Source organism: Lemur catta, chromosome 2 (genome assembly GCF_020740605.2).
Source record: "Lemur catta isolate mLemCat1 chromosome 2, mLemCat1.pri, whole genome shotgun sequence".
Taxonomy (NCBI): Eukaryota; Metazoa; Chordata; class Mammalia; order Primates; family Lemuridae; genus Lemur; species Lemur catta.
This window is the reverse complement of record NC_059129.1, coordinates 132,968,189-132,995,346: the sequence shown is the minus strand read 5'-3', so window position 1 is coordinate 132,995,346 and position 27,158 is coordinate 132,968,189. Positions and strand designations below refer to the sequence as shown.

General features: G+C 34.0%; 1 protein-coding gene and 1 non-coding gene across 3 annotated transcripts in view; both read right to left on the bottom strand.

The window, feature by feature from the left end:
* Window positions 1-1,124: 1,124 nt before the first annotated feature.
* Window positions 1,125-27,158, bottom strand: part of TAB2 (TGF-beta activated kinase 1 (MAP3K7) binding protein 2) — a 59,747-nt gene continuing 33,713 nt past the window's right edge. For both annotated transcript variants that reach the window (XM_045544552.1, XM_045544553.1), the window contains 4 exons: window positions 14,522-14,682; window positions 14,218-14,311; window positions 12,820-12,900; window positions 1,125-3,171 (listed from right to left, as the gene is read on the bottom strand). In XM_045544552.1, coding sequence (XP_045400508.1) covers window positions 3,029-3,171; window positions 12,820-12,900; window positions 14,218-14,311; window positions 14,522-14,682 — 479 coding nt within the window. In that variant the 3' untranslated portion in view covers window positions 1,125-3,028. The remainder of the gene's footprint in view (window positions 3,172-12,819; window positions 12,901-14,217; window positions 14,312-14,521; window positions 14,683-27,158) is intronic.
* On the bottom strand, window positions 5,256-5,360 carry LOC123633793. The gene has a single exon (XR_006733794.1). It is a non-coding gene; the product is annotated as a small nucleolar RNA U13 (small nucleolar RNA).

The following is a 27,158-nucleotide window of genomic DNA, read 5'->3' as shown; positions in this document are numbered from 1 at the left end:
GTGCTAGGATTACAGGCGTGAGCCACCGCGCCCAGACCAAAGTTCTTTAAATATAGAAAATACTGGCACCCTGCTCCTCTGTGAAAGCTCAAAAAGAAAAAAAAAAAAAGAATGTTAGCACTCAATAATTAGTGTCAAGAAACACTTACAAGTCCATCTTTCCAATGGAGGTTCTTAGATCTATAATTCTATTTTAGTGCAATAATTCCTGAAGGTAGTCTCCAGATGACCAGCATGTTCAGACCTTATATACCCTGGCAGGCAAAGAATATTTCCTTCCCACTAGGTTTAAAAGACCATTCAAGGCTGGGCATGGTGGCTCATGCCTATAATCCCAGCACAAGGCTGAGGCACGAGAATCGTTTGAGGCCAGGAGTTTGAGACCAGCTGGGCAATATAGCAAGACCCTATCTCTACAAAAAATAAAAAAAATTAGCTGAGTCCCAGCTCCTTGGGAGGCTGAGGCAGGAGGATTGCTTGAGGTGCTGGAGGTTGCAGTGAGCTTTGGTGACACCACTGCACTCTAGTCCGGGCAACAGAGTGAGACCTTGTTTCAAAAAAAAAACAACAAAAACAAGCAAAGACCATTCAAGGTAGGCCTTTTTATCATATAATACTGTGTCATGGAGAGATCAGCAAATGATACTTTGCTTTTCTTAAGCTCAGAAAACCTGTGAGTCATAATTCTTTGAAAGCTGTGGATAAAAATTTTCTTCAAGAGAAGCACTACCATCCTCAACACCTACATTAAGTATCATTGGATAGAGCAAATATTAACCAAATGACTACTCAGGTTAAATGACCCAAGAAATCACATTTGTTTTCAACAATGGGGTGAATCTTCAAACCCCAATAAGAAATGAAATGGAAAGCTATAACAAACCGTTCAAAAAGCAATATCCATTTTTCTGGCTCAGTTGAATCATGGTTGGTTTCTTTCATCAGTTCAAAAGAAGTCTGGGGAAACTGATAAAATAATCCAGGAAATGCAGTTGAACGCCATGATATCACGAGAAGACTATGGAGAATGAGTTTTCTCTGATTTCAATTAAAGGTTAAAGTTCTGCTGAGGTATAAATTATCTTCTGTCCCACAGGCTTTAAAAACAACTCACAAAATCCACATTAGAATATAAGTTTTTTAATTTTTATAAATAACTTATCTGTTACAAAGTTTACCCAGCTAAATCACAAAACCATCAACTCAAGATATCCAAATTACGTTTTATTAATAAAACAAGTAAAAACTGATTTATCAATCTTCACATAGAACTGCAGATGAAGCTGAAAAACAAGGCCTATTTTTAAAACAAAATGCATCAAATGTAAGGGCTTTGGGTCTATTGTCTAATTAACTAGGATTGTCATATTTCTTCCCATATACAAAATGCAAAGCTTGAAAGTCAAGGCTTTGACATCCATAGCAATCACCTGTAATAATCCTGTTTATTTGAAACATAGCCACTTGCAAACATTTACAGTGGGTGACAGTCTACATTATCTTCTATCTTTTGCTATATTTCAGCACTTCCCTTCGCCCCATGCTCGGTACTGATATATAATTTCATAATTCTGTCTTTTTAAATGCATACTGTTCTTTTTCTTGATTCCATTTAGTTATATACATTCCTGATCATCTGAATATTTATTTTCCTTACAAAAATATATCATCAAAATAAAGAGATGCTTGAGGTTGCTTCAGTGTTCAAGTTTGCTTATTTTTCTTTTTTTCCAGCTTTTCTTCAGTTGTCCTAAATATGATTAGCCTTGTTTCATAAATACTTATGACACTGCCACCAAGTCAGGTTTAGAAATGGACTGCCCCAACAGTAAAGCATTTAAATTTCTCTCCAAAAAAAGGGCTGTAGGTACTGCTGCTATTGCTGGTTTTGAAACTGTACTTTCCCAATAATAAATCTCTTGTGAAAGTTCTGTGGGACACCAAGTAGATGAAGCAAGCTCAGCCTTGTTGTTCTGTCAGTGGGTTAAAAACATCTTTTGTTTAAAGCTTTCCTGTGGAAGAAAAAACACTGTGTTGTGTCACCCACTGCGGAAGTCAGTAGATACTGTGACCTACAGACATAATTCTCATCATATTGTCTGCAATTCACTGGCTGCATCTGTATGTCTTCACAGAACATTGGCACTCATGAGGGCAAAGTACAGAATAAGGAGAGGGAAATTATTCTGTGCATAGTTTCATCTCATTAATGCTTTTTTATTTTAAGGCATTGCTTCTCTCAGGTAAGGCTTAAAAAGGGACATGATCGTGCTTAATCACTAAAAGGAAAAAAGAAAATTAGTTAACAAAAGGCTATTACACTATACATATAGAAATATAAGAAAATAATAAAGAAGAAAAGAAATCACTTAAAGCAGACTCAAGAGATCTGTACAGTAGGAAAAGCTTTGGGGTATTTCACTGCATGTTTGTACAGACAATGCATGCTGCTTTCGTTTGCATCTTTAGCCCCTAGATGCTGGCTTCACAGAGTGGAGACGTTTTCAGGGAAGACAAAGACAAGGCCAAGAGTACCACAGATTTGTGAACTTCTTCCCCTATCCAATGGCACTATGCGGCAGCAAAACAGTTTTTAAATAGTTAAACCTTGTTCCTTTTCTTCGTGTATGTAGTGTTTCACTGAAAGCTTTACAAATAAAAAAGCTATCGTTCTATTCCTTCCTCCTGTCAAAATTCAGTAGTGACATGAGGGGAAAAGGTACTGGGAACACCTAGGCATTAACATATTGAGAATTATCCATATGGGATACTGGTAACACTGTACATGGTTAGCAGTGGGCACCCAAGTCTTCTGGCAGAATACCTTTCATGTGATGAATTTCAACTGCTCATGACATTATACTGAGGTATTATTAGCTCTGTGGGCTGACATTTAGCATTAGCACACCACCATCTTGTCACACCTTCAATTTGACAAAACCCTATGTAGCAGTGAAACTTTTCCCCGATGACAAACTACTTTCTTGAACTTCAGATGTGTTTTAGAGAAGATACAGGGCCTTCTGGCTCAGAAATGCCTTGGCATCTCACACTGTTCACAGCGGATTAAGGCTGGATGGTTCAAAAAAGTACAGGCAGTACAATTCCACTGAGCTCCCTCATCATCTTCTGTGTCTTGAGTCTTTGGTGTTTTGATGGTGGACCTTTGATCTGTAAGGAAGCAAAAAAATTATTTTAGAAGTAAAAATCACAAAGTCTAAAAAATTACTGGCAACTTTAAACACCATCTGTACCGCACAGCATGAAGCAGCTTGTTAACCAAATGAAGCATCTAACTGAAACTGACACACATGCTTGAGCATCACCAACCTCTATCAAGCTGGTACTTCTCCCTTCAGGGGAATAGCAACAAGGACATGATGTTATCACCGCCATATCTCCTTAAAGGAGAAAACAGCATCATTTTCTCCAATTTACAGCAAGAGAAAGGGTATCTAATAGCAAAGATTCCCACAGTATCACTTAAGATTGTAAAAAGGTGTCCTAATGCAAAACAGTACTGACAGTCTGATTAAATAATGTTAGAGTCTCATTTCCCACTGAAGTAGTGTTTGTATTTGTTTTCAACCAGAAATGGAAGTTTCTGTTAATACATGTTCTCTATCTGCTGAAAATGTAAGTCTTGAATAACACAAATAAAATATAAAGACCAACTAATTTCTAAAGTCTTATTGAACTATACATTAACAACAGACCCTGAAGAAGTAAATCAGTGTAAAAATATTGTCATATTTTATTTCTTGTATTATTTTTTATCACATTTAATATGGGATTGAAAGCTGGGAGAATGGAGTTCTGCTCTAGGGTTTGCTATTAACTCCTGATTTCTTTGCTCTGTGATTTTAGATAAATCACAGGTTTCTTATTTTAAAATAAAGGTCACTGCTGTTCTAAGAAGCCAATGTTCTAAAATGTTTAAATGGATAGTGGTAACTTTAATATACAGAATAATTATATTCTTCAAATGTTGTCTCATATGAAATTACATTTATGAAACTACTTTTAAAAATTTGAGTCTCATAATAAATTTAGAATAGTATTGCTACAAATTATTTTTGGGAAGTTTAAAGTAAAAGGAGAATGAATTGTTGGATTTCTCCCACCAAGGTAAATAATTTGAAGATTCAAAACTATGTTAAAACAATGTATATTAATATGCAAATTTTACCTACTCTGTTAAGCTGGTAACTAAATGATACCTTTCCTGCTATTTTAAAACAATTATACCTAGTAGATGAAAATACAGGAAGTTTTTACAAGAAATTTAAAATAATCAAGTGATATTTGGTACTCTGTTCCCCTTTAGCAACACCTTACTTACTGATTAGTCTTACAGTTTTTATTGCAAAGTCCCCAACTTTAGGTGTTGGTTTTCCATGTGTCACGATGTTTGCCACATGCACATACACTTTTGAGTGTTATTTATATAGTCTTTTCTCCAAATTGAATAATTTAAAAACATCTAATTAAATCTTACCCTAAGTAAAAATAATTGAAAAATCAAGAGTCTGACAATATTAGTTAGCATGCCCTGAAACACATTAAAAGAAATACAGTTCAAAGAAGTTTGACTTCTTACCACCTAAAATCATACTCCACACCTGGGAAACATTTCACAGAATAACTGTTTTAATCCGAGGAGCCGTCCTTCTTACTGGAATTTTGATCTCAGGCATTAGTTAGAAAACATGCCTACCTGGTGCATTTTTAGTACAAGTTTGTCTATTCCTTTTGTTTAACTGCAAAGGTTAAAATTTTAAGAATGGGGACCATAAGGAAGTAGTACCTTTTTATACTTCAATCTATTATTTAAGTGGTACTTAAGGCAATTGATACAGGATCTACAAAAGTTTTTTAAATGAAAATCTTCAGTGGTTTTCTTACATCTGCACAATCTCATTTGGTACTTAGAATTACAAATATTTTTATCAGAGGCATTTGGAAACTAAATAAGCAAAATTGTAGAAGAAAAAAAGGAAGTTAGATTGCAAAGAATGACGTGATTTCCACATTTAATTTTAGCTATTAAAAAACAAATCTCCACAATGTGAAGCAGAACTGATTCGAAGAAATAAATAAAACTCTATAAATGAAATTAATGTCTCTCTACTTCAGCCTTAAAGCAAAAAATGATTGATTCCCTATTTCTCCCCAAACAGCCACCATACAAGCTTCTTTCCCAAAAAAGCTTTTAAGTAATTATTTTTTTCTTTTACTCTTCTTTTTTTTTTTTATGTCAGACAGGTAATGTGCCTACATCCTAACAAGGTTTGAGAGAGGCACATCTCATACAGGCAATGTGAAAACCCAACCATCATGCTTATAAACTACAAAGGGGTCTTTTCTTACTTTTTATCATGGAAAGTTTCAAACATATACAGAAGTAGGGAGAAGAGTAAAATGAGCCCTCATGTATTCATTCTGCTTCAATAATTATCAAGACCAACCTTATTTCATTCTATATTTCTCCTCCCTTCTACTCTCCATTCACATATAATGGATTATGCTGAAGCAAAACAGGAATCTTTCAAGAGAAAAACTAGTTTTTGAAAGAGTAAAGAGATTATATTACGAAAACTCAGTCTGAAATACTTTGCTTATTTTAAGGAGTTAGTGCATATGCCACTGTTTCCTTTATTCCTTTATTCAATTAACATCCAAATAGCATCCAGTGTCTGAACACTAGCTTACTGTGACAAATGCCCTAATTTCACTTCTGATTCTCTGTAATAACTGCTCATTATATTCTAGCTAACTATGTTTAAAAACATTAAAATAAAATAAAATATGAGGACACACACAGCTAGGTCTAATTACACATAAACAAAAACGAAGGAGTGAAAAGAGCAGAATACTGAACGAGAATGTGAAAAATCTTTTAACACACCAAAGAACCAGCAACACACTTTTTCTTTCTTGTTCCCATTTTTTTCCTTTTAATAAAACTTTATTGACAAAAACAGACGGCAAACAGGATGTGGACCATAGGCCATAGTTTTCCCACCTCCTACTCTAAAGCCCAATTTAACTTGGATGGTATCCTACCAGTATATAACACATTGACTGCCACACTAGAAAATTTTTTTTTTTCGTAGGGGCCACAGTGTTTTACTATGAAAATAGAATGAAAACTTCAAAAACAAAATGATCCTTTCTCATTTAATGAAAAATGTATTGTTTTTTATTGTTTTCTGTGCATGAGTTATATGCAACTTCAAAAATAGTTCAAGCAGCTCCCAAGGTAAAGAGATATGTGACTTACAAATGGTTCACAAGGCCCCAGGCTCAAAACTAGCATGAGTTAAATACAACTCACATGGCAGTTAATGTGATAAGCATGTGAACTGCAGCTGCCTGATTCATAAAATGATTTACTTTTGTATTTCTTAACCTCTTCTCTTTCTTCCCCTACATTAAGTACTTAGTTTCTCAATGACAATAACCATAAATTTTATAGGATGTCCTGTAAGTCCAGCCTCACAGGAAAAATGTACACTTCTCTATCCATAATTCATACTTTCCTATTTCTATACACCTTAACGTTTCTTATGAAGGAAGAAGTAATACAAATAAGTTTTTTTTTTTACTTGAAGACAGAGCCTTGTTCTGTTACTCAAGCTAGAGTGCAGTGACGTCATCATAGCTCACTGCAACTTCACACCCCTGGGCTCAAGTGATTCTTCTGCCTCAGCCTTCCAAGTAGTTGGGGCTATACCTGGGACTATAGGCATGGTGCCACTACACCTGGCTAATTTTTCTATAGAGACAGGGTCTCGTTCTTGCTCAGGCTGGTCTCCAACTCCTGGACTCAAGCAATCCTCCCACTTTGGCCTCCCAGATTGCTGGGATTACAGGTGTGAGCCACTGTGCCCAGCCACAAATAAGTTTTATCTGTGAAGCCATTTGAAAATACAAACATAGGTAGAAAAAATTGCATGTTTTGAGTATTTGTTGCAGCACACTAGTGAGGCTGATATAACCCCGTTACTAACCCCACTAACCAAGTGTTGACTTATCAATCACATCAGAATTTGAATAAAAGCTCTGCTCTTGTTTTGCTGTCTTTTTTTTAGATGCCCTCCTCAACTTACTGAGGTACAGTTGACAGTTAAAAATTGTATATATTTAAGTTGTACAGCTTGATGATTTGATATATGTATACATTGTAAAATATTGACCAAAATCAAGATAATTAACATATCCAACACCTCATATAGTTACCATGTTTTGTTTTGTGTGTGCTGAGAACACTTAAGATCTACCCTTAGCAAATTTCAATTATTTAGTAAAATACGAACTATAACCACATTGTTGTTGTATACCAGATCCCTAAAACTTATTTATTTTGCATAGTTTAAACTTTGTACCCCTTGATCAAAATCTCCCCATATCCCCTGGTAACCACCATTCTATAGTCTTTGTTTCTAGGAGTTTGACATTTTTAGACTCCACATACAGATGAGATCATATAGTGTTTGTCTTTCTGCATCTGGCTGACTTCACTTAGTATAATGACCTTTAGGTTCGTCCATGTTATCACAAATAACAAGATTTCCTTATTTTTTAAGGCTGAATAATATTCCATTGTGTCTGTATGTGTGTGGGATACATTTATCTCACATTTCTTTATCCATTCATCCACAGACATTTAGGTTGTTTTCATATTTTGGCTAATGTGAATAGTGTTGAAATGAACATAGTGCAGATAGTTTTCTTTGAAGTACTGATTTGAGTTCCTTTGAATATATACTCAGAAGTGGGATTGCTGGATCATCAGGCTTTTAATTTTTTTTGAAGAACCTCCATATTATTTTCCTTAATGGCTGTATCAATTTATAATCCCACCACCTGTGTACAAGGATTCCCTTTCTCCATATCCTCACCAACACTAGTTATCTTTCATCTTTTCTTGTAACAGCCATTCTAACACATTTGTAAGGTGATGTCTCATTGTGGTTTTGATTTGCATTTCCCTGATGGTTAATGAAGTTGAGCACCTTTCCATGTACCTGTTGGCCATCTGTATGTCTTCTTTTGAGAAATGTCTATCCAGGTACTTTGCCCCTTTTTTAATTTGGTTATTTGCTTCTTTTACTATTAAGTTGCATGAGTTCCTTATCTATGTTGAATATTAACCCCTTATGAGACATACAGTTTTCAAATATTTTCTCTCATTCTGTTGGTTGCCTTTTCACTCTGTTATTTCCTTTGTTGTATAGATATGTTTTAATATGATGCAATCCTACTTGTTTATTTTTGTTTTTGTTGCCCAGGCTTTGGTATCATATCCAAAAAATCATTGTCCAGGCCAACGTCAAGAAGATTTTTACCTATGTTCTCTTCTAGTAGTTTTATAATTTTAGATCTTATGTTCAAGTATTTAATCCATTTTAAGTTGATTTTTGTATATGATGTGAAGTAATGGTCCAATTTTATTTTTCTGCATGTGGATATCCAGTTTTTGTTTTTTTGAGACAGAGTCTCACTCTGTTGCCCAGCCTAGAGTGAATGCCGTGGCATTAGCCTAGCTCACAGCAACCTCAAACTCCTGGGCTCAAGTGATCCTCCTGCCTCAGATCCCAAGTAGCTGGGACTACAGGTACGCGCCACCATGCCTGGCTAATTTTTTTCTCTATATTTTTAGTTATCCAACTAATTGATTTCTATTTTTTTAGTACAGATGCGGTCTTGCTCTTGCTCAGGCTGGTCTCAAACTCCTGTGTTCAAATGATCCGCCTGCCTCGGCCTCCCAGAGTGCTAGGATTACAGGCGTGAGCCACTGCGCCAGGCCGGATATCCAGTTTTCCCAGCACTATTTATCGAAGAGCCTATCCTTTCCCTATTGTGTGCTCTTGGCATCCCTGTCAAAAATAAGCAGACCACAGAAACATGGATTTATTTCTGGGCTCTCCATTCTGTTCCATTGGTCCATATGTCTATTTTTATGCCAGCACCATACTGTTTTGGTTACTATACCTTTGCGATAGATTTTAAAATCAGGGTGTATGATGCCTCCAGCTTTGTTCTTCTTAAGATTGTTTTGGCTATTTGGGATCTTTTCTGGCTCCATAAAATTTTAGGATTTTTTCTATTTTTGTAAAGAATGCCATTGAGATTTTGATGGGGATTGCACTGAATTTGTAGATCACTTTGGATAGTAAGGACATTTTAACAATACTAATTCTTCTAATCTATGAACACAGGCTGTCTTTCCATTTATCTGTCTCTTCTTTAATTTCTTTCATCAATGTCTTATAATTTTCAGTGTATAAAATTTTCACCTCTTTGGTTAAAAGTTTATTCCTAAGTATTTTATTCTTTTCGTTGCTACTGTGAATGGGACTACTTTCTTGATCTCTCTGATTTCATTTTTGGATAGTTCATTGTTTGTGTATAGAAACACAATTGACTTTTGCATGTTGATTTTGTACCCTGCAACTTTACTAAATTTATCAGTTTTAACAGTTTTTTTTTTTTGTTGCTGTTGTTGAGTCTTTAGGGTTTTCTATATACACGATCATGTCATCTGCAGAGATAACTTTACTTCTTCTTTTCTGATTTGGATGACTTATATTTCTTTTTCTTGTCTAACTGTTCTGGCTAGGACTCCCAATACTATGTTGAAAAGAAGGGTGAGAGTGGGCATCCTTGCCATATACTGCATCTTAGAAGGAAAGCTTTTAGTCTTCTTTCACTGATTATGTTACCCAAGGGGTTTTTATATATAGCCTTGATCATCAATTTCCTTCCTATTTTGTTGAGTTTTAATCATGGTGTTGAACTTTGTCAAATGCTTTTTATGCATTATTAAGATGATCACGTGGTATTTTCTTTCATTTTGTTTCAATGTATCGTATCACACTGATTTGTATGTGAATCATCCTGGCACCCCAGGGATAAATCCCACTTGGTCACAGTGTACGATCCTTTTAGTGTGTTGTGGAATTCAGTTTGCTAGTAATTTATTTAGGATATTTTACATTTATGTTTATCAGGATATTGCCCTATAGTTTTCTTTACTTGTAGTGTCTTTGGTTTGGTACCAGGACGATGCTGGCCTCAGAATGAGTTTGGAAGTGTTCCTTCTTCCAATTTTTAGAAGAGTTTAAGAAGGACTAGGATTAATTTTTCTTTGAATATTTGGTATAGTTTACTCATGAAGCCATCTGGTCCTGGGTTTTTCTTTGTTGGTAGATTTTTGATTACTGATTCAATCTCCTTATTTGTCCTTGGAGTGTTCAGGCTTTCTATTTCTTCTTGATTCAGTTTTGATAGGTTTTATGTTTCCAGGAATTTATCCATTTCCTTCTGGTTTATTCGCATTTAATAGTCCTAACAGTCCCTTCAGATCCTTTTATTTCTGAGGCATCTGTTGTATTGTCTCCTCTTTCCGTTCTGATTTTATTTGTCTTCTCTTTTTTTCTTTACTTGTCTAGCTAAGAGTTTGCCAATTTTGTTTATTTACAAAAAAACCCAACTATTAGTTTTGTTGATTTTTTCCTATTGTTTTTAATTCTCCATTTGACTTATTTTTTGCTTTTTATCTTTATTATTTTCCTCCATCTGCTAACTTTGGGTTTAGCTTGCTGTTCTCCCAGTTCCTTGAGGTGTAAAGTTACGTTGTTTGAGATTTTTCTTCTCTTTTAATGTAGGCATTAATCTCTATAAACTTACCTCTTAGTACTGCCTTTGCTGCATCCCACAGATTTTGTTATGTTGTTTTTTCATTTTTGTTTGTCTCGAGATACTTTTTTATTGCTCTTATTGATTTCTAGTTTCATGCCACTGTGGTCAGAAAAAATACCTGGAATGATTCTGATCTTCTTAAATTTGTTACGACTTGTTTTACGAACATGTGACCCATCCAAGAGAATAGAATATCCCATGTGTGCCTGAGAAGAATGTGTATTCTGCTGTTGGGTAGACAGTTCTATATGTGTTTGTTAGGTCCATCTAGTCTATAATGTTCAAGTCAGCTATTTCTTTATTGATTTTGTCTAGATGTGCTATTATTATAAATGGAGTGCTGAAGTCCCCTACTATTACAGTATTGCTGTTGATTTCTGTCCTTAGATCTGTCAATATTTGCTTTATGTATTTACATACTCTGATGTGGGGTGCATATATATATATATATATATAATTATGTTTTCCTGTCAAATTGATATTTTACCTTTATATAACCTTTGTCTCTAGAGACAGTTTTAGACTTAAAAATCTACCTTGTCTGATGTAAATATAGTTACTGCTGATTTCTTTTGGTTACGATTACAAGAAATATCTTTTTCTATCCCTTCTCTTTCAGCCTATGTATGTTTTTAAATATAAAATGAGTTTCTTATTGAAAGCATTTCATTAGATCCTGTTTTCTAAAATGTATTTGTCTACTCTATGCCTTTTGATTGGTGAGTTTAATTTATTTACATTTAAAGTAATTATCAGTGAGGACGTACTATTGCCATTCTGTTGTTTCCTGTCTATTTGACAGTTATTTTGCCCCTCTTTTCCTCTCTTGCTCTCTTTGTTATTTGATGATTTTTTAATAGTGATTTACTTTGATTATTTTCTCTATCCTTTGTGTATCTATTATAGGATTTTTCTTTATGGTTAGCTGGAGGCTTGCATAGAGTGTCTGTTAGTTATACTTATCTATTTTAAATTGGTAACTTCAATTGCACACAAAAATACTGTACCTTTACCACCTCCACCCTGTCATACTTTGTGTTTTTACAGTCAGAGTATGCTTTTTTAAATATTATATATCCATTAACAAATTTTTACATTTTAACTTTCATATTAGGGTTAAAAGTAAATTATACACCACAATTACAGTGTTATATTAATCTGTTTATGTCTATATGTTTACCATCATTAGTGGTTTTTATGCACTTGTTTCTACTTCTATACATATTTTAATGCCTAAATCAAAACACACAGACATATTTAAAAATGTCTATGTTTGATGTGGATATAAGTTTGATGTGAGGCCAGGCGCGGTGGCTCACGCCTGTAATCCTAGCACTCTGGGAGGCCGAGGCGGGTGGATTGCTCGAGGTCAGGAGTTTGAGACCAGCCTCAGCAAGAGCGAGACTCCGTCTCTACTAAAAAATAGAAAGAAATTATCTGGCCAACTAAAATATATATACAGAAAAAAATTAGCCAGGCATGGTGGCGCATGCCTGTAGTCCCAGCTACTCGGGAGGCTGAGGCAGTAGGATCACTTAAGCCCAGGAGTTTGAGGTTGCTGTGAGCTAGGCTGACGCCACGGCACTCACTCTAGCCTGGGCAACACAGCGAGACTCTGTCTCAAAAAAAAAAAAAAAAAAAAAAGTTTGATGTGTATATATTCTGTGAATATCAATGATGTAAAATGACCATTTATTTGGAATTCAGAGTATTTTGATTACTTAGAATTACGTATTAATTAAATAAAACATGATACGCATGAAAAAAACTTCCCTAAGGTATCTTTCTTACCATTTGTGTAAAACTGTAAAGAATATAAATCTTTGCACTTGATTTTTGTTTTTTAAACCAAGACTTGCTATTTTGGAATATACAGTGATTTCCTAAGGTCACACATATTACTCTTAAAAAGCTAAGTATATTATTACACCTTTGCATCATACCCAATGCCCAGCACTTAAATGAAAATACACAAACATCTTCCTAATGAATTCACCTAAGAAAGCCAAAGTTTGAAGCCTTTCTAGAGCTTCAGGGTTGCTAAAAATAAAAATTTTCTAAAATCTCGCCTTTCAAAATGTAATAGTTTTCACACTTCATGGATACACTAACCTTTGGGTTTTGGTGGCACAGGACCTACAAATCCAATATTGTCATAAAAGTTATGAATAGCGCTGGGATTAAAATGTGGTCCTGAAATATATAAAAAGTAAATATATCAACATTTATAGCTCAAAAACACTTTATTTTTAAAGCAAGTATTTCTTTCTAAAAAACACATTATAAACAGAAAAATGCTTTTAATTTATTTTGTCCCTCTAATGGCAAATTATACCTAAGATTTCAAAATACTTTAAATATAATTTATTAGGTATATTATAGTACTCAGAAACAGAGGTAAGTGGTAAACTGAGGAAGAGGTCAAATCAATGCTGGTAAGACATTAACAGAATCGAAAGTAGAATCCTGTTCTATCTGACAAGTTAAAATAACTTAAAATTTAACAATATAAAATATAATTTTAAATTATCAAACATGGACTTAAACAATTAAATAGCCCTGCCCCAAGTAAGTATAAAAACATTACATTAATGTAACATAATGGTTTGGATTTTATGCAAAAGGAATAAGTTCAAGGATTGTATTATAGTTTCTAGACCAGCATTAACTTTTTCTCTCCAAAGTTAAATTATGATATTTTTCTATGAATGTTTTAAGATAAGCAGCTTAGCCAACATTTTACAAGAAATAAAACTAATTGTCTTCCAGTTTAATGGATTCTGGAATACACTCAAAAGTGTGATTAAGGATTTCTTTTTTGCTGGCTTCCTTCCCTTTCCTGTCTTTTCATATTATATATTTCTATTATTTCCTCAACTTCAGAATTAGATTTAAGTGATAAAATTTCCTTTTAATTCTCTATGGAACTTAATTAAATTGTAAATATTTTCTACTACAATAACAAATTATTGCTTGTTACTTACTAACAGCTGAAGTATAAACAACTATCATTGTCCTAAGAATGTATAAATCTTATTTTTATTTTGTTCTCTATTTTATCAATTTAGATAGTGCCATTGAAAAGGGGATACCTTTTAAATTATACTCTTAAAAGTATAATTTTTGAAAGGTAAAAGAAAAAAAGGAAACAGGAAAACTTTATATGAATACATATATTTTAATCTCAATAAATATTGTGACAGATTCTACTAATAAATAAAACAATAGTTCTGGCAATGCATCTACACAATAGTATCGTCTTCCCTTAACACATGACTAAAGTGGATCTGAAGGATATAAAATATATCAAGTTATTCTTCAACCAAATACATAATTATCTTTTGAGGGTAAAGAGGAAATAACTCAATAGTTCTTTAGCACTATCTGGCTCCAAAGCCAAATGTTCTGAGACAGTATTAAGGTTATGATCGATAAGTCTGTTTTTAGCTACAGGAAAAGAGTTGGTAGATTAATACAATGAATTTCAGCTGAGTATGTACTGAACTTTACCTCGGGCTTGAAAAAGATCAATTTCTTTGGTTAAGCAGTCAATGTCAATCTGGAGTTGTCTATTACAACTTCTTAACTGCTGCATTTCTTCGAGCTGAAAAATAATTCTATGTAAGAAAGACTGGCATTGAATTCTCATGTCATTAGTTAATAAACAGTGGAGTTTGGCAGGGGAAAGTAAGGACAGAAAAATAAGTAGGAATTAAGAGCATTTGTAGAAAAACAGATTAAGACATACACTTATGGCAGATGGCCTATTCTCATGTTCAAGCATGGAGGTCACAACAGTTACATAAAGACTTACAGAAGGTATCTGGGACATGGAATTTGATCTTTTCAGGCGCCTTCGAGTTAGATTATTTTCCATTTCATTAACCTCAGATTTTAGTTTATCCAGCTTTTTCTTCTGAATCTCAAGTTCTCTTTGAAGTCGTTCCATTCTGGCTTTCTGGTGTACCAATAGAGCTGCAACACATATTAGTAAACATGAAGACTCACCCACTTTAGTCAATTAACCTTTAAGTAGACTTGGGAAAACAAAACAAACGAATATTTCTGTGACAAGAATTTGCCAAAAATTCCAAAGCTACGTCAAAACAAATATTTTGAGTTTAAACATTAAAATTTTGAAAAATATTAATGTGAAAATTGTTTTAATTATTTAAACAAATGTCACTCACTTTAATTTTTTAATTTTTTTTTTAGGATTTGGAAAAACTCACTTAATGGCTGAAGACAGCATTTTTAAACCTATAACTTCTCTAATGGTTCTTTAGTCAACTAACCTACTCACTGTATCTAATTCACATCTAACTTATGGAAAGGACAAGCCCTTTTACTCCAGAGTCTGGCACGTCTGATCTATGAATGAGGTATTCTAATATAAAAATTTTGTAGGTACTTTAGAAATAAATGTGGAATAGGTTGAATCTATTTTGACGTATATAACAAAACAGGTAGACTGATTTCAATCCACATGAATGTTAACATTAAATTATTCAAATCACAAAGTAAAAACTATATCATTTAAAGAAATCAAACGCTTATATTTCCTTACATTCAGATTATATTTTGTGAAAATATTTTCCCAAGATTTGTAAAGAAACAAAACAAGCAATCAATCTTGCAGCTTAAACGATGAACTGCTTAGGAGACCTCACTAAGCTATAAAAACTGGTTATAGATTCTTGTGATCCATCCTTGGATGTGAATCTCATCTTTTAGGATACCAGACTGGAAGTGAAGATACCTGAATAGCTGAATTTTATAAAGAGACAGCTTGGGATGATTCAACCTTGAGAAAAGAGGCAGATTTGACAAAGCACCTTAAACAACCTCTAGAAAGAAAAAAAGTCATTGAAATGAAAAAGTCGAATAGACAGACTAAACAGCAGATTAGAAACAGTCAAAGACACAGTTGGTGATCTGTCAGACGGATCTAAGAATACAGAATGCACACAGATAAAGTGATAAAAAACAAGAAAGGGGTTGAAAGGTCTCACATACATCTAAAAAATGAATTCCAGAAGGTGACAACAGAAAGAATAGACAAAAGGCAAGATCTGAAGAGAAATTGGATTTTAGAAAATGTTCTAAAATTGAAGGAAAAAAGGAAGTGACAAATTTTAGAAGATAATGAAATAATGTGTTTACCTAACTAAATTACCAAGAATACAAATGAATAAAGACATATTCAGACAAAGTTTGGAGGAATTCATCAACGATACATAGCTGCTGAAATAACTACTAAAGATGTGAAGGAAATTAAATACAAAAGGATAGAATAAAATGAGTAAATTTTACAAAAAGCTCTGACTATAAGACAAACCAGAAAAAGACTATGGTAAGGATGGGGGAGTAGCTAAAACAAAGCAAAACTAAAATATTAGCAAAGAATAATAAGAAATTGGAAATATAAAGATCAAAGGTGAAATATTCTAAGGTCTGGAAAGTATAAGAATACCTTCCAATGTTGCTCACCCAAATATACATGTTAAATATTTAGGGATCACTACTAAAGGAAACTAAACAGAATGTGCAGTTTCTAAATGAAGACAGGCCAAAAGGAGAAATAAAGAAAATTTAATTAAATTTAGATGGCAAGAAAAGAGGAAATAAAAGAAAGAAATACAAAACAAAAACCCAATAGGAATAATTCCAAATATATTATATCAGAAATCACAATAAATGCAACCTAATTAAATGTATCTATTGAGACCTGAGAGATCAATGGACTGGATTTTAAAAACTCAGCTATATGCTATTTAAAAAAAAAACACCCAAAACATAATTCACTCATTCCCTCTTTTAATAAGTTAACAGCCTACTATGTGTCAGGTGTTGTAAGCACTTGGGAAATTAATGAACAAAACAGGCAAAAATCCCTGCCCTTTTGGAACTTACATTACAATGATAGGATAGACTGTGGCAGGGCAGGAGAATAAGAACAAGACTCTATATAAGGGGTAAACAAACTATGCCCCATGGGCCAAATCTGGCCCACTTCCTGCTTTGTGAATAGAGTTTTATATACGGCCATGTTCATTTGTTTACTTGTTGTCTATGGCTGTTTTCATTTTACAACAGAACTGAATAGTTGTGACAGAAACTTTGTGGCCTGCAAAATCCTAAATAATTTACTATCTGGCCCGTCACCAGATCATGTAGAACCTTGTTGACCGCATTACTCCGAATAAAACGGGGACCCATCACAGCACAGAAAAGTTCAAAGTAAAAGGACTAAAGTAAGTATCCTGCACTTCAGACACCACTCAAGAGGCATAAAGTACTAGCAGCCAATTGCTCAAAGTAGTAATATTTAAAGGCTGATGCACTGAAGGCAACAACAAAACCAAAAGCCAACTCTACTCCAGACTATGTGGACTTGACCCCTTATACTAATAACCTAACAGAAAAAGAGGTATCCGAATTTCTGGGCATAAATACTATTTACTTCAGTCTCCTCTGTTCCTTTTACACACAATGTTTGGCATTCAATAAAAAATTATGAGACATACAGAAAAGCGAGAGAAAAATCCAATTCACCATCAAGAGATAAAGCAATCAACCGAACTGTACTCTAAGATGACCCAGATGCTGAAATGTCCTGACAGGTTCTTTAAAAATAACTATGATGAACATATTAAAGGAACTAGTTTAAACAGTGGACAACATGCGAAAACTGATGGAAAATTTGAGAAGAGAGGTAGGAATTATAAAAAGGTCAAATGTTAGAAATAAAAATATGACATCAGGAATAAAAATTCCTTTGACAGGCTTATCAGCACACTAGATACAGAAGAATCACTGAACTTGAAGATAGAAATTACCCAAACTGAACACACAAAAAAAGTGGGGAAAAGAGCAAAGAATTTAAGAGTTGCAGAACATATGAAATAGTATATGTGTGTAACTAGTAAAAGAGAAGAGAAAAACAAGGCAGGAGAAATATTTGAGGAGATAAAGGTCGAACATTTTCCAAAATTAATGAAGTACAACAAATCATAGATCCAAGAAGCCCAGAGATCCTCAAATAATGCTAAATCAAAACACCTAGACACAACATAGTTAAACTTGCTGAAAACCAAAGATAGAGGGAAAATCTTATGGCAGCCAGACAAAATTTAATATAGTTATTTCAGAAAAAGACTTGACTGTAGGGGAAAGTAGACTATGAGATAAAGTTGTTCTTAATGACTCAGTAGTCTACTCAGTTGGTAGACTACTTAGAATCTCTCAGGTATAACTGTCAATTATAAACAAGCTACAAGTGCTATGAATATAAGACAGAGATGTATCTATTTCTCAGCAATTTTTTTCTTCAAAGTGATTGAGTTTTTACGAGTTTAGTTCACTTTTCATTTGTGGTTTGGGATTTTTAGATAGGAATCTCAGAAAGAATTACTGAGAAAAAGGGGGTCAAGGTGAATTTCTAAAAATCACTATGAAAATTCAGCTAAAGCTATAAACTCTCTTCTCTGTGGGTTTTGTCTACAATTTTGACCTTTACTGTCCAAAATATTACCCAATACTTGTCCATTATGAAACAATGTTATTAGAGTCACAATGAAGAAGGATAATTATAGTAAAGATACTTTTCCTCTAACCAGCCTCCACTAAATGAAAAAAGGTTAGGTGCTGACTGGGAAGAAAGAAACACGACAGTTATACTTCCAGGGTCCAAAAGAAGGTTGGACAGAGAGTAAGGAAAGCTTACAAAATGAGTCGCTGGGTGAGGCTAGACATTTGTACCTGTTACAGAAAATGACTGTGAATAGAGATTTGAGAAAATGACTTACATTGGCTTTTTGGTTTTTGCTTGCTTTGACATGTAAAGAAACCATTGTAAACAAAATCATACCAACCACACATACAGATGAACCAGGCTCATGTACTCACATAGGAGGAGGGGTTATTTGTTACACAGACTACAGTGAAGAAAAAATTCTCTCCACCCCTGTCATTGATTTACATATAGATTAATACTGACTTAAAAAGCTAAGCTATAAAGATTCAATTATATTGGCCAGGACTTTTGTTTAAAGATGGTTGACTGAGCATTGTGTACAAACAAACCCCATAAAAATAACAGAGGAATAAAACAGGTATAATCCAACAGCAATAATAAACAAGTAGAAGGCAGGCCAGGTGCGGTGGTTCATGCCTGTAATCCTAGCACTCTGGGAGGCCAAGGCAGGAGGATTGCTGAGCTCAGGACTTAGAGACCAGCATAAGCAAGAGCGAGATCCCGTCTCTATTAAAAAATAGAAACAATTAGCTGGGTGTTGTGGTGCACCCAAGTAGTCCCAGCTACTCGGCAGGCTGAGGCAGGAGGATCACTTGAGCCCACGAGTTTCAGGCTGAAGTATGCTACGATGATGCCACTGCACTCTAGCCAGGGTGACAGAGCGAGACTCTGTCTCAAAAATAAATAAATAAAATAAGATAAAATAAAATAAAGAAGGCAATTAATTGACAATAGATGTCAGTAAGTTTCTGGAACACTAAAAGCAGATGAAATGACAGACTAATGAAGAAGAGTCTCAAGGACAGGGAGGGCTCTGCAGAAACCAAGAGGGTCTTGACTTTGTAAAATGCAGGTAACAACAGAAGGCAGAAGTGAAGAACATGCCAGAGGCTTAACTGGCTATCTGTATATGGAAAAGTCAATCTCTCTCCATCCTGAAGGGCCTCTGCCATAGGTTTATTTTTAAGCTTCCTCGCACCCCGCAAAACACACATTCCCCATCCTGGCCTCCACACATACAGAACACTAGGTGGTGATGGTAGAGTATTTGCTTGTAGCAGCTGACTCCTCACCTACCCATCACAAAGCAGTCTGCCAAGTAACAAGTCTCACTTTTGTACACAAGGCTTTTAGTTAGCCTTCACAGCACTTCATTCTTAAACATGAACCAACAGCCAAGGATCATCCCACACTTGAGGAACATTTGACATGAATGTGAAAGATCTGGATAAACGAAGAAAAAAACTAAACCCAGATTAAGTGAAGATAATTCAGAAGAGAGACGAGAACTTAAATTCTAATTAATATCATTAAGAGATGTGAGATACTATTGTACCCATAAAACAACAATCTGCTCTGAAAAATGAATCAGAAAGCTCTCAGAAATTAAATGCATCATTGCTAAGATAAAAATTTGACATATGGGTTGGAAAAAATTAAGGAAATCTAAAATGTAGAATAGAAAGACAAGGAGCTGGAATGTGCTGAGGATATAATAATGAGAAATAAACAGAAAGTTGGTCTAGAACATTAAAAGCTGACTTTACACTGGAGGAGTCCACTAAATGTAGGACAAGGACGATTAAAAAACAAAACAAAACAAAAACCTACACCAAGACACACCATTGTAAAATTTCAGACTACTAAAGACAAAAGGAAGATTCTAAATATTTCCAGAGAGAATATAATAGGTCACACACAAAGGTACAAGGTCACATATACATCAGATTTCCTCAGTGATACATTCTGTAGAAAAATAATTTTCAACTAAGAATTCTATACCCAGCTAAAAATATGAGGGTATTTTTAGATATTTAAGGACTTAGAATTTATCTCCCAAGTCTTTTACTGGAAAAATATTTAAGGAGATATTTTAAGTAATTTGGTGTATTAACCAAGAAAGAAGATAATATAAGATCCAAGAAACACTGACTCTATGATTTATATGAGTGATAAAAGAAATCCTTAGATGCTTTCTGTGTTTGCGTAAAAAAAAATCCTTACATGATGGCTGTGTAGTAATCCTACCAAACAACCTGTCAATACTGTAACAGGGAAGAGAAGTCTCCTAGAAAAAGGAATAGATGGTATCTTGGAGATGTTGGAAGGATATGATAAAAGCAGGGAATGAAAAATTAAAAATTTCAAGAAAAACAGAAAGCTATACAAAAGAACTATAATCCAGATAAACTATATGGCTCTGCAGTGAACATTTAGAAGTTTGACTACTATACATATACCATTTATTAAGTTCCAGCTTTTATAATCAACCTATAGGGCAAACACAATATATAACTGCTATGGCCTGGATGTTTGTATTCATATAATAAAATATAATCCCCATTGTGGTGGTATTAAGAGGTGGCGCCTTTGGGAAATGATTAGGTCATTATGGGATTAGTGCCTTTATCAAAGAAGCCTGAGGGAACTTGTTCTTCCCTTCTCTTTCTACCATGAGTACGCATAGAAGGCACTATTTATGAGGAATGAGCCTTCATAAGATACTAGATCTGCTGGCAACTTGATCTTGGAATTCCCAGCCTCTAGAACTGTGAGCAATAAATTTCTATTGTTTTTAAGTTACCCAGTCTAAGGTATTTTGTTATAGCAGCCTGAACAGACTAAGATAGAGACTATGAACAAAGTCCATATGCTATCTACTATGAATATATATTATGTAAGTAAAAATAAAAAAGACACAAGTTGGGAAAAGAGGTGAAGAGAAAGGAAGAGGTGCTAGCAGTCTATAGGTTATTAGTGAAAGCCTTATTTATCATTGCAAGAAGTTAGCAGAAAAAAATTTAAATTTCATAAATAAAGTCTAAATGTATTTAAAAAGCTATATTGAAGCTTTGTATGTTTTATAATACACACATGCAATTATATATAAAAACTATATTATATATTGAATATATTCATGCACATATAAAAATATGTATACTTTGATAAAATTTAAGTAGTATCTACTTAGATACAAGTAGTAAAAGCATAATAAGGCATCGGTAAAGACTGTGCTGCAGTTTCATGTATGAAATTTACATAGTAATGATATTTTAGTTATTCAGACAAAAATATGTAAGTTTTCACTATTCTGGAATTCAAGATAATTTGAATAGTAATGGAGCTTAATTTTTATACTACCTATTCAAAAGGCAATAAATAAATTAATACCATGAGTGAAGTATGAAGGACAGAAACAAAGTTACGGAAAGAATTGCAAGAGCTTATATATTATTACTTTGTATTTATAAATCATCATCACACTAAAGAAGAATCTGTTTTTTTTTTTGTTAGACTACTTCATTTCATTTTGCACTATGAAAAATTCAGCATTTTAGATTTTACATTATCAAATACATCTTTCAATTAAACACCTGAATTCAATTTTGTACCACTTGGTACGTAGTCTTACACCTTGAAAATTATAGCACTAGATAAATATCTATTAAATGTAAAATAATGACAATTTGACATTTAATGGATAGTAGGAGCAAAATACTAACTTTAAGTCCAAGAAATAGATATACTGATAAAATAAAAACTTGACATTTTAAAGTCTCCTTGAATGTTTACCTTTAATGTTACTCACTTAGCAAGATTCAATGTTATGAAATATGGCAAGACTTTTAGGCTGCTGGCATTGTAGATAGATGGCTTTTTTTTATATGTTGGTTCTACCAAGGAACTAAAGTAAGCAGTGTATTCAACATCTCAACCATATACTGACTTCTTTAGTTTTCTAAACTAAACTATCTTGTCCTCCTGAATAGATAAAGAAGGAGGAGGAATTACAGGTAGAAAAAAAATATTCAGTACCTTTTAAATCCTCTTTCAGTCAAAATTACAATTTTAATAGATAAAGATTAATTTAAGCATGCAACTCCCTCTTGTGGTTGTTAAAATGAGTATTCACTTGAGTGAATTCAAGTACTAGGGAGGGCTCTTAAACCACTCCTTCGGCCATTCTACATGTTTTATACAGCAAGCTTAAGTATTTAGCCAACTTTTGTCAGCTTCTGATGAACAACAGAGACAATTTCTTACTCAATTTTATCTGAAACTAGAAAACCACACTTCAAGTTCCAGATGATGTTAGCTTTATTAATTTCAGGCATTCTTTAGTGTAAATAACGTCTGATTTCCCTAGAAGTTTAAAAACAAAAATATGAGGGAGAATTTGCTTATTAAAAAAAATACCTATGCCATTGGAAAATGTATCAGGTATTTATAGATAGAAAGATTTTAGGCTTACTTAAAAGAAACAGGAGAAATTCTGCCATTGAAAAACATAATTGGTACTAACTTCTAGTATCTTTTTAGTTTTTCTGTCATGACAATTTTATATGCTTATCAGGTAAATGACTAAATCTTGCCCAAGTCATCGTACCTAAAAAGATACAATGTCAGCTTCTAAAATAAGTCAAGATTATTCTAGACTGTAACTTTGCTGACAGGGGGATCATATCTGTTTTACATACCATTATTACTATAGTCACTTATTTGGTGGTTGAGTCACAAAAGGTTTGAAGATGGCTATTACACTTTAAAATAAAGCAAATTGTTTTCATTTATTTTGCCATCTTTAAAGGCAGTTAAAATCAGATCTTACAACAGTGCTGCAACTGGGCCTGTAATTTGGGCAACTGATCTAACAACAAAACTATGAGGAATAATGCTTATTCTCTGTAATTACTTTAAAGAAATTTAAATTATTTATACATATGTATTAGTAAGAGATGAGTTTTAGTCATTTTTGGCAGAACTGGTGAGGCCTCTTGTTAGGTAATAATTTGTTGGCATTTATTTGTACATAATTAAGATTCTGCATGTGACCTTATAGTACTGAGATAAATATATTGTCTAAAGCTTTCATTTTAGACAGAAAGAAAACTGAGGCCTAGAGACATCAAAAGAGCTTCAGAGAAATACAACTGGATGAACCATTATAGGAAGTGGAGTGTTTATAGCTTTGAAAGGTTTATACTTTTAAAAGAAGACATTGTAGCTTGGTAGTTGCTTTTAAGTTCTGAAAGGATGCCATATGAGACCAATTCAATATAGTTTCAAGGAGAGGAACATCACTGTAACGAAGGAGAAAGTACAGCATAAGATTTCTGTTCTTTTTTCAAAATCTTGGAATTGAGGAAAGGCTCATATGACACAAAACCCAGAAGCCATAAGAAAAAAATGTTAAGTCTGAATATATAAAAGCAAACAATTTATAAAACAAAAAAATGTTATTGACCAGTTAAAAGTAATAACAAATTAGAAAAAAGAGTAGGTATCCTACAAAAACAGGCAAGTTTACAAAATAAGAAATACAAATGGCTTGAAAAAGAACACATGAAAAGATGCTTAACCTCACTCATATTTAAAGATGCAAATTTAAGGTCCTTAAAAAGATGCAAATTTTAAAAACCCAAACAATACATTTTTATCTAGCAGACTGACAAAGATGTATTTTTTTCAACTACCTACAAACATGATGAGTGGAGGAGGGGTGGGGGAAAGAACATTCTTATAAATGTTGCCAAAAATGTTCCTCATTTATAAACATGGAGTATAAACTGGTATACTTTAGAGAAAGCTTCAAAATTGAAATTGGCAACATTTACTGTGGCTGTCATTAGTGTTCTTCACCACATACTTCTGGTTCTCTATCTCCCAGTTATGTGACAGAATTGTGCCTCCCCATTCCCTCCAAATTAGGTGTGGCTGTGTGTCTTGTTTTAGCTAAAGAATAACATGTGTTGAGGCAGAAGCTGAAGGAGCCACAGCTGTTCCTACCATAGTTCCTTTGTCAAGGTACTTCCATTAACCTGCATCCCTGGGTGAGGATGATGCAGGACAGAGCCCAGTAGTTAATCTATAATGGACAAGAAATGTGAACTAGAAATAAACCTTTCTTGTGTTTAAGACATGGTTTGTTACTACAGCATAACCAAGCCTAAATGATACATCTATCAAAATTGAAAATAAACATATACTTGGACATAATAGTTTCACTCCTGGTAATCTCTTCTGCCAACATACTTGGACACAGACACAAATATGTATACACAAGGATTTTTACTGCAGCACTGTTTGTAAAAGCAAGAATAACAACTACCTTAAGGTCCATCAAAAAAGGATTGGTTAGATATTATAGTACAAAATACTATACAGCCATTTCTTAACCAGCAGATCTGTACATGCTGACATGGAATTCTCTCAAAGAGATAAAGACAAAAAGATTAAGATAAAAAGCAAAACACTTATGTTCCATTTGTCTAAAAAGAGGTATATATGTGTTTGACATAAAATTTCAATTTATTCAGAAGAATGCAAAATGAACTGTTTGTGAATAGCCATGGGTTATCTCTAGCGAGGGGAATTCTTCATTATATACCCTTTAGTTCTGCCTGAATTTTTAAAAAAATATCAAGTATGTAGAAAAATATTTGAATGCAATCCCTTATCAGAATCCTAGCTGACTGCTTTGTAGCAGCTGACAAGCTGGTTCTAATATTTATACAGAATTCCAAGAGACTCCAAACAGCCAAAACTCTCTTGAAAAACAAGGTAGGAGAACTCATACATCTCAATTTCAAAACCTACTACAAAGTAACAGTCCGGTACTGGCATAAGGAACATGACAGATCAAGGGAAAAGAACTGAGAATCCAGAAATAAACCTACATGTTTACGGTGAACCGATTTTCTGCAAGGGTACCAAGACCATTCAATGGTGGCAAGGGAGGTTTTTTTGAACAAATGGTGCTGGGATACCTCGATAGTCACATGCAAAAGAATGAAGCTGGATCCTTACCTCATGCCATTACACAGAAATTAACTCAAAATGGATGAAAGACCAACACATAAAAGCTTAAACTATATAATTCTTAAGAGAAACGATAGGGGTAAATCTTCATGACCTTAGATTTGACAACTGATTCTTAGATAAAGACACCAAAAGCAAGAGCAACAAAAGAAAAAAATAGATTGGACTTTAGCAAAATAAAAAACTTTTGTGCTTAAAGGACACCATCAAGAAAGTGAAAAGACAACACATAGAATGGGAGAAAATACTCTGAAGAACATTTTTGTAAAACAAAAAATGGAAGAAAATAATTGCAAGTCACATAAGGGACTTATTTCTAGAATATACAAAGAACCCATACAACTCAATAAAGACAAATAACCCAATTAAAAAATTGGAAAAGGATATGAATGGGCATTTTTCCAAAGAAAAAATGCAAATGGCCAATAAGCACATGGACTCATGCTCAATATCATTAGCCATTAGGGAAATACAAATCAAAACCACAATGAAATACTTCACAGCCACTAGAATGGCAAATATCACAGAGAGAGAGATCAAAACCATCACAGACTGCTGGTGGGAATGCAAAATGGTGCAGACACTTTGGAAATGTCTGGCATCTCGAAATGGTTAAACACAGAATTACCACACCCATCACTTCCACTCCTAGGCATATACTGAAGAGAAACACATGTACACACAAAAACTTGTACGTGAGTGTTTACTGTAGCATTATTCATAATGACCAAAAGGAAATAACCAAAATGTCCATCAACTGAAGAATGAATAAATAACATGCAGCATATTTATATAATGGCATATTAATTGGCCATAAAAAAGAAGTTAAGTACTAATATTTGCTACAACCTGGACGAACTTTTAAGTGAAGAGTGTGCTAAGTGAAAAAAGTCAGTCACAAAAGATCACAGAGTATAGGATTCCATTTATATGAGGTGTCCAGAATATGTAAATTTATAGAGACAGAAAGTAAGTAGACTAGTGGTTGCCTAATGCTGAGGGTGGGGGTAACAGGACAGGCAGATGGTAGCTTATAGGATATATGGGGTTTCTTTTTGAGGAATGAAAGTGTTCTACACTAGTACCTGTGTTGATGGTTGCACATAGCAGTGGATATACTAAAAACTGACTTGTACACTGCAAATGAGTGAATTGTACAGTATTAGCTATATTTCAATATAGCTGTTAAAATGAATAAACAATAAAAAAGACTTGAATGAAATATATTTATATGGCCGGGCGCGGTGGCTCATGCCTGTAATCCTAGCACTCTGGGAGGCCAAGGCACGCGGATTGTTTGAGCTCAGGAGTTCAAGACCAGCCTGAGCAAGAGCAAGACCCTGTCTCTACTAAAAATAGAAAAATTATATGGACAGTTAAAAATATACAGAAAAAATTAGCTGGGCATGGTGGCACATGCCTGTAGTGTCAGCTACTTGGGAGGCTGAGGCAGAAGGATTGCTCGAGCCCAGGAGTTTGAGGTTGCTGTGAGCTAGGCTGATGCCATGGCACTCTAGCCAGGGTGACAGGGTGGGACTGCCTCAAAAAAAAAAATATATATATATATATACATATATATTTATATATGCTGAAATGCAAATATCTTAAAATATATTAAGTAAAACATGTATACTGTATATTTCCATATTTAGAGTATGTCTGTTAGACACATTATAGGGTATGCATACACTACATAATCCCACATGTTCACATATACCCATATGCATAGTGCTCCTGCTTTAAAAAAAAATGTGTGTGTGTATATGGGTGTGTATGAGTGAATATAACAGAGAGAAACATTAAAGAACTGCAATGGAAATTACCTCTAATAGTTAATGGTGGAAGGGCTGAGAGGAAGGGACAGGTCAAGGGTTGA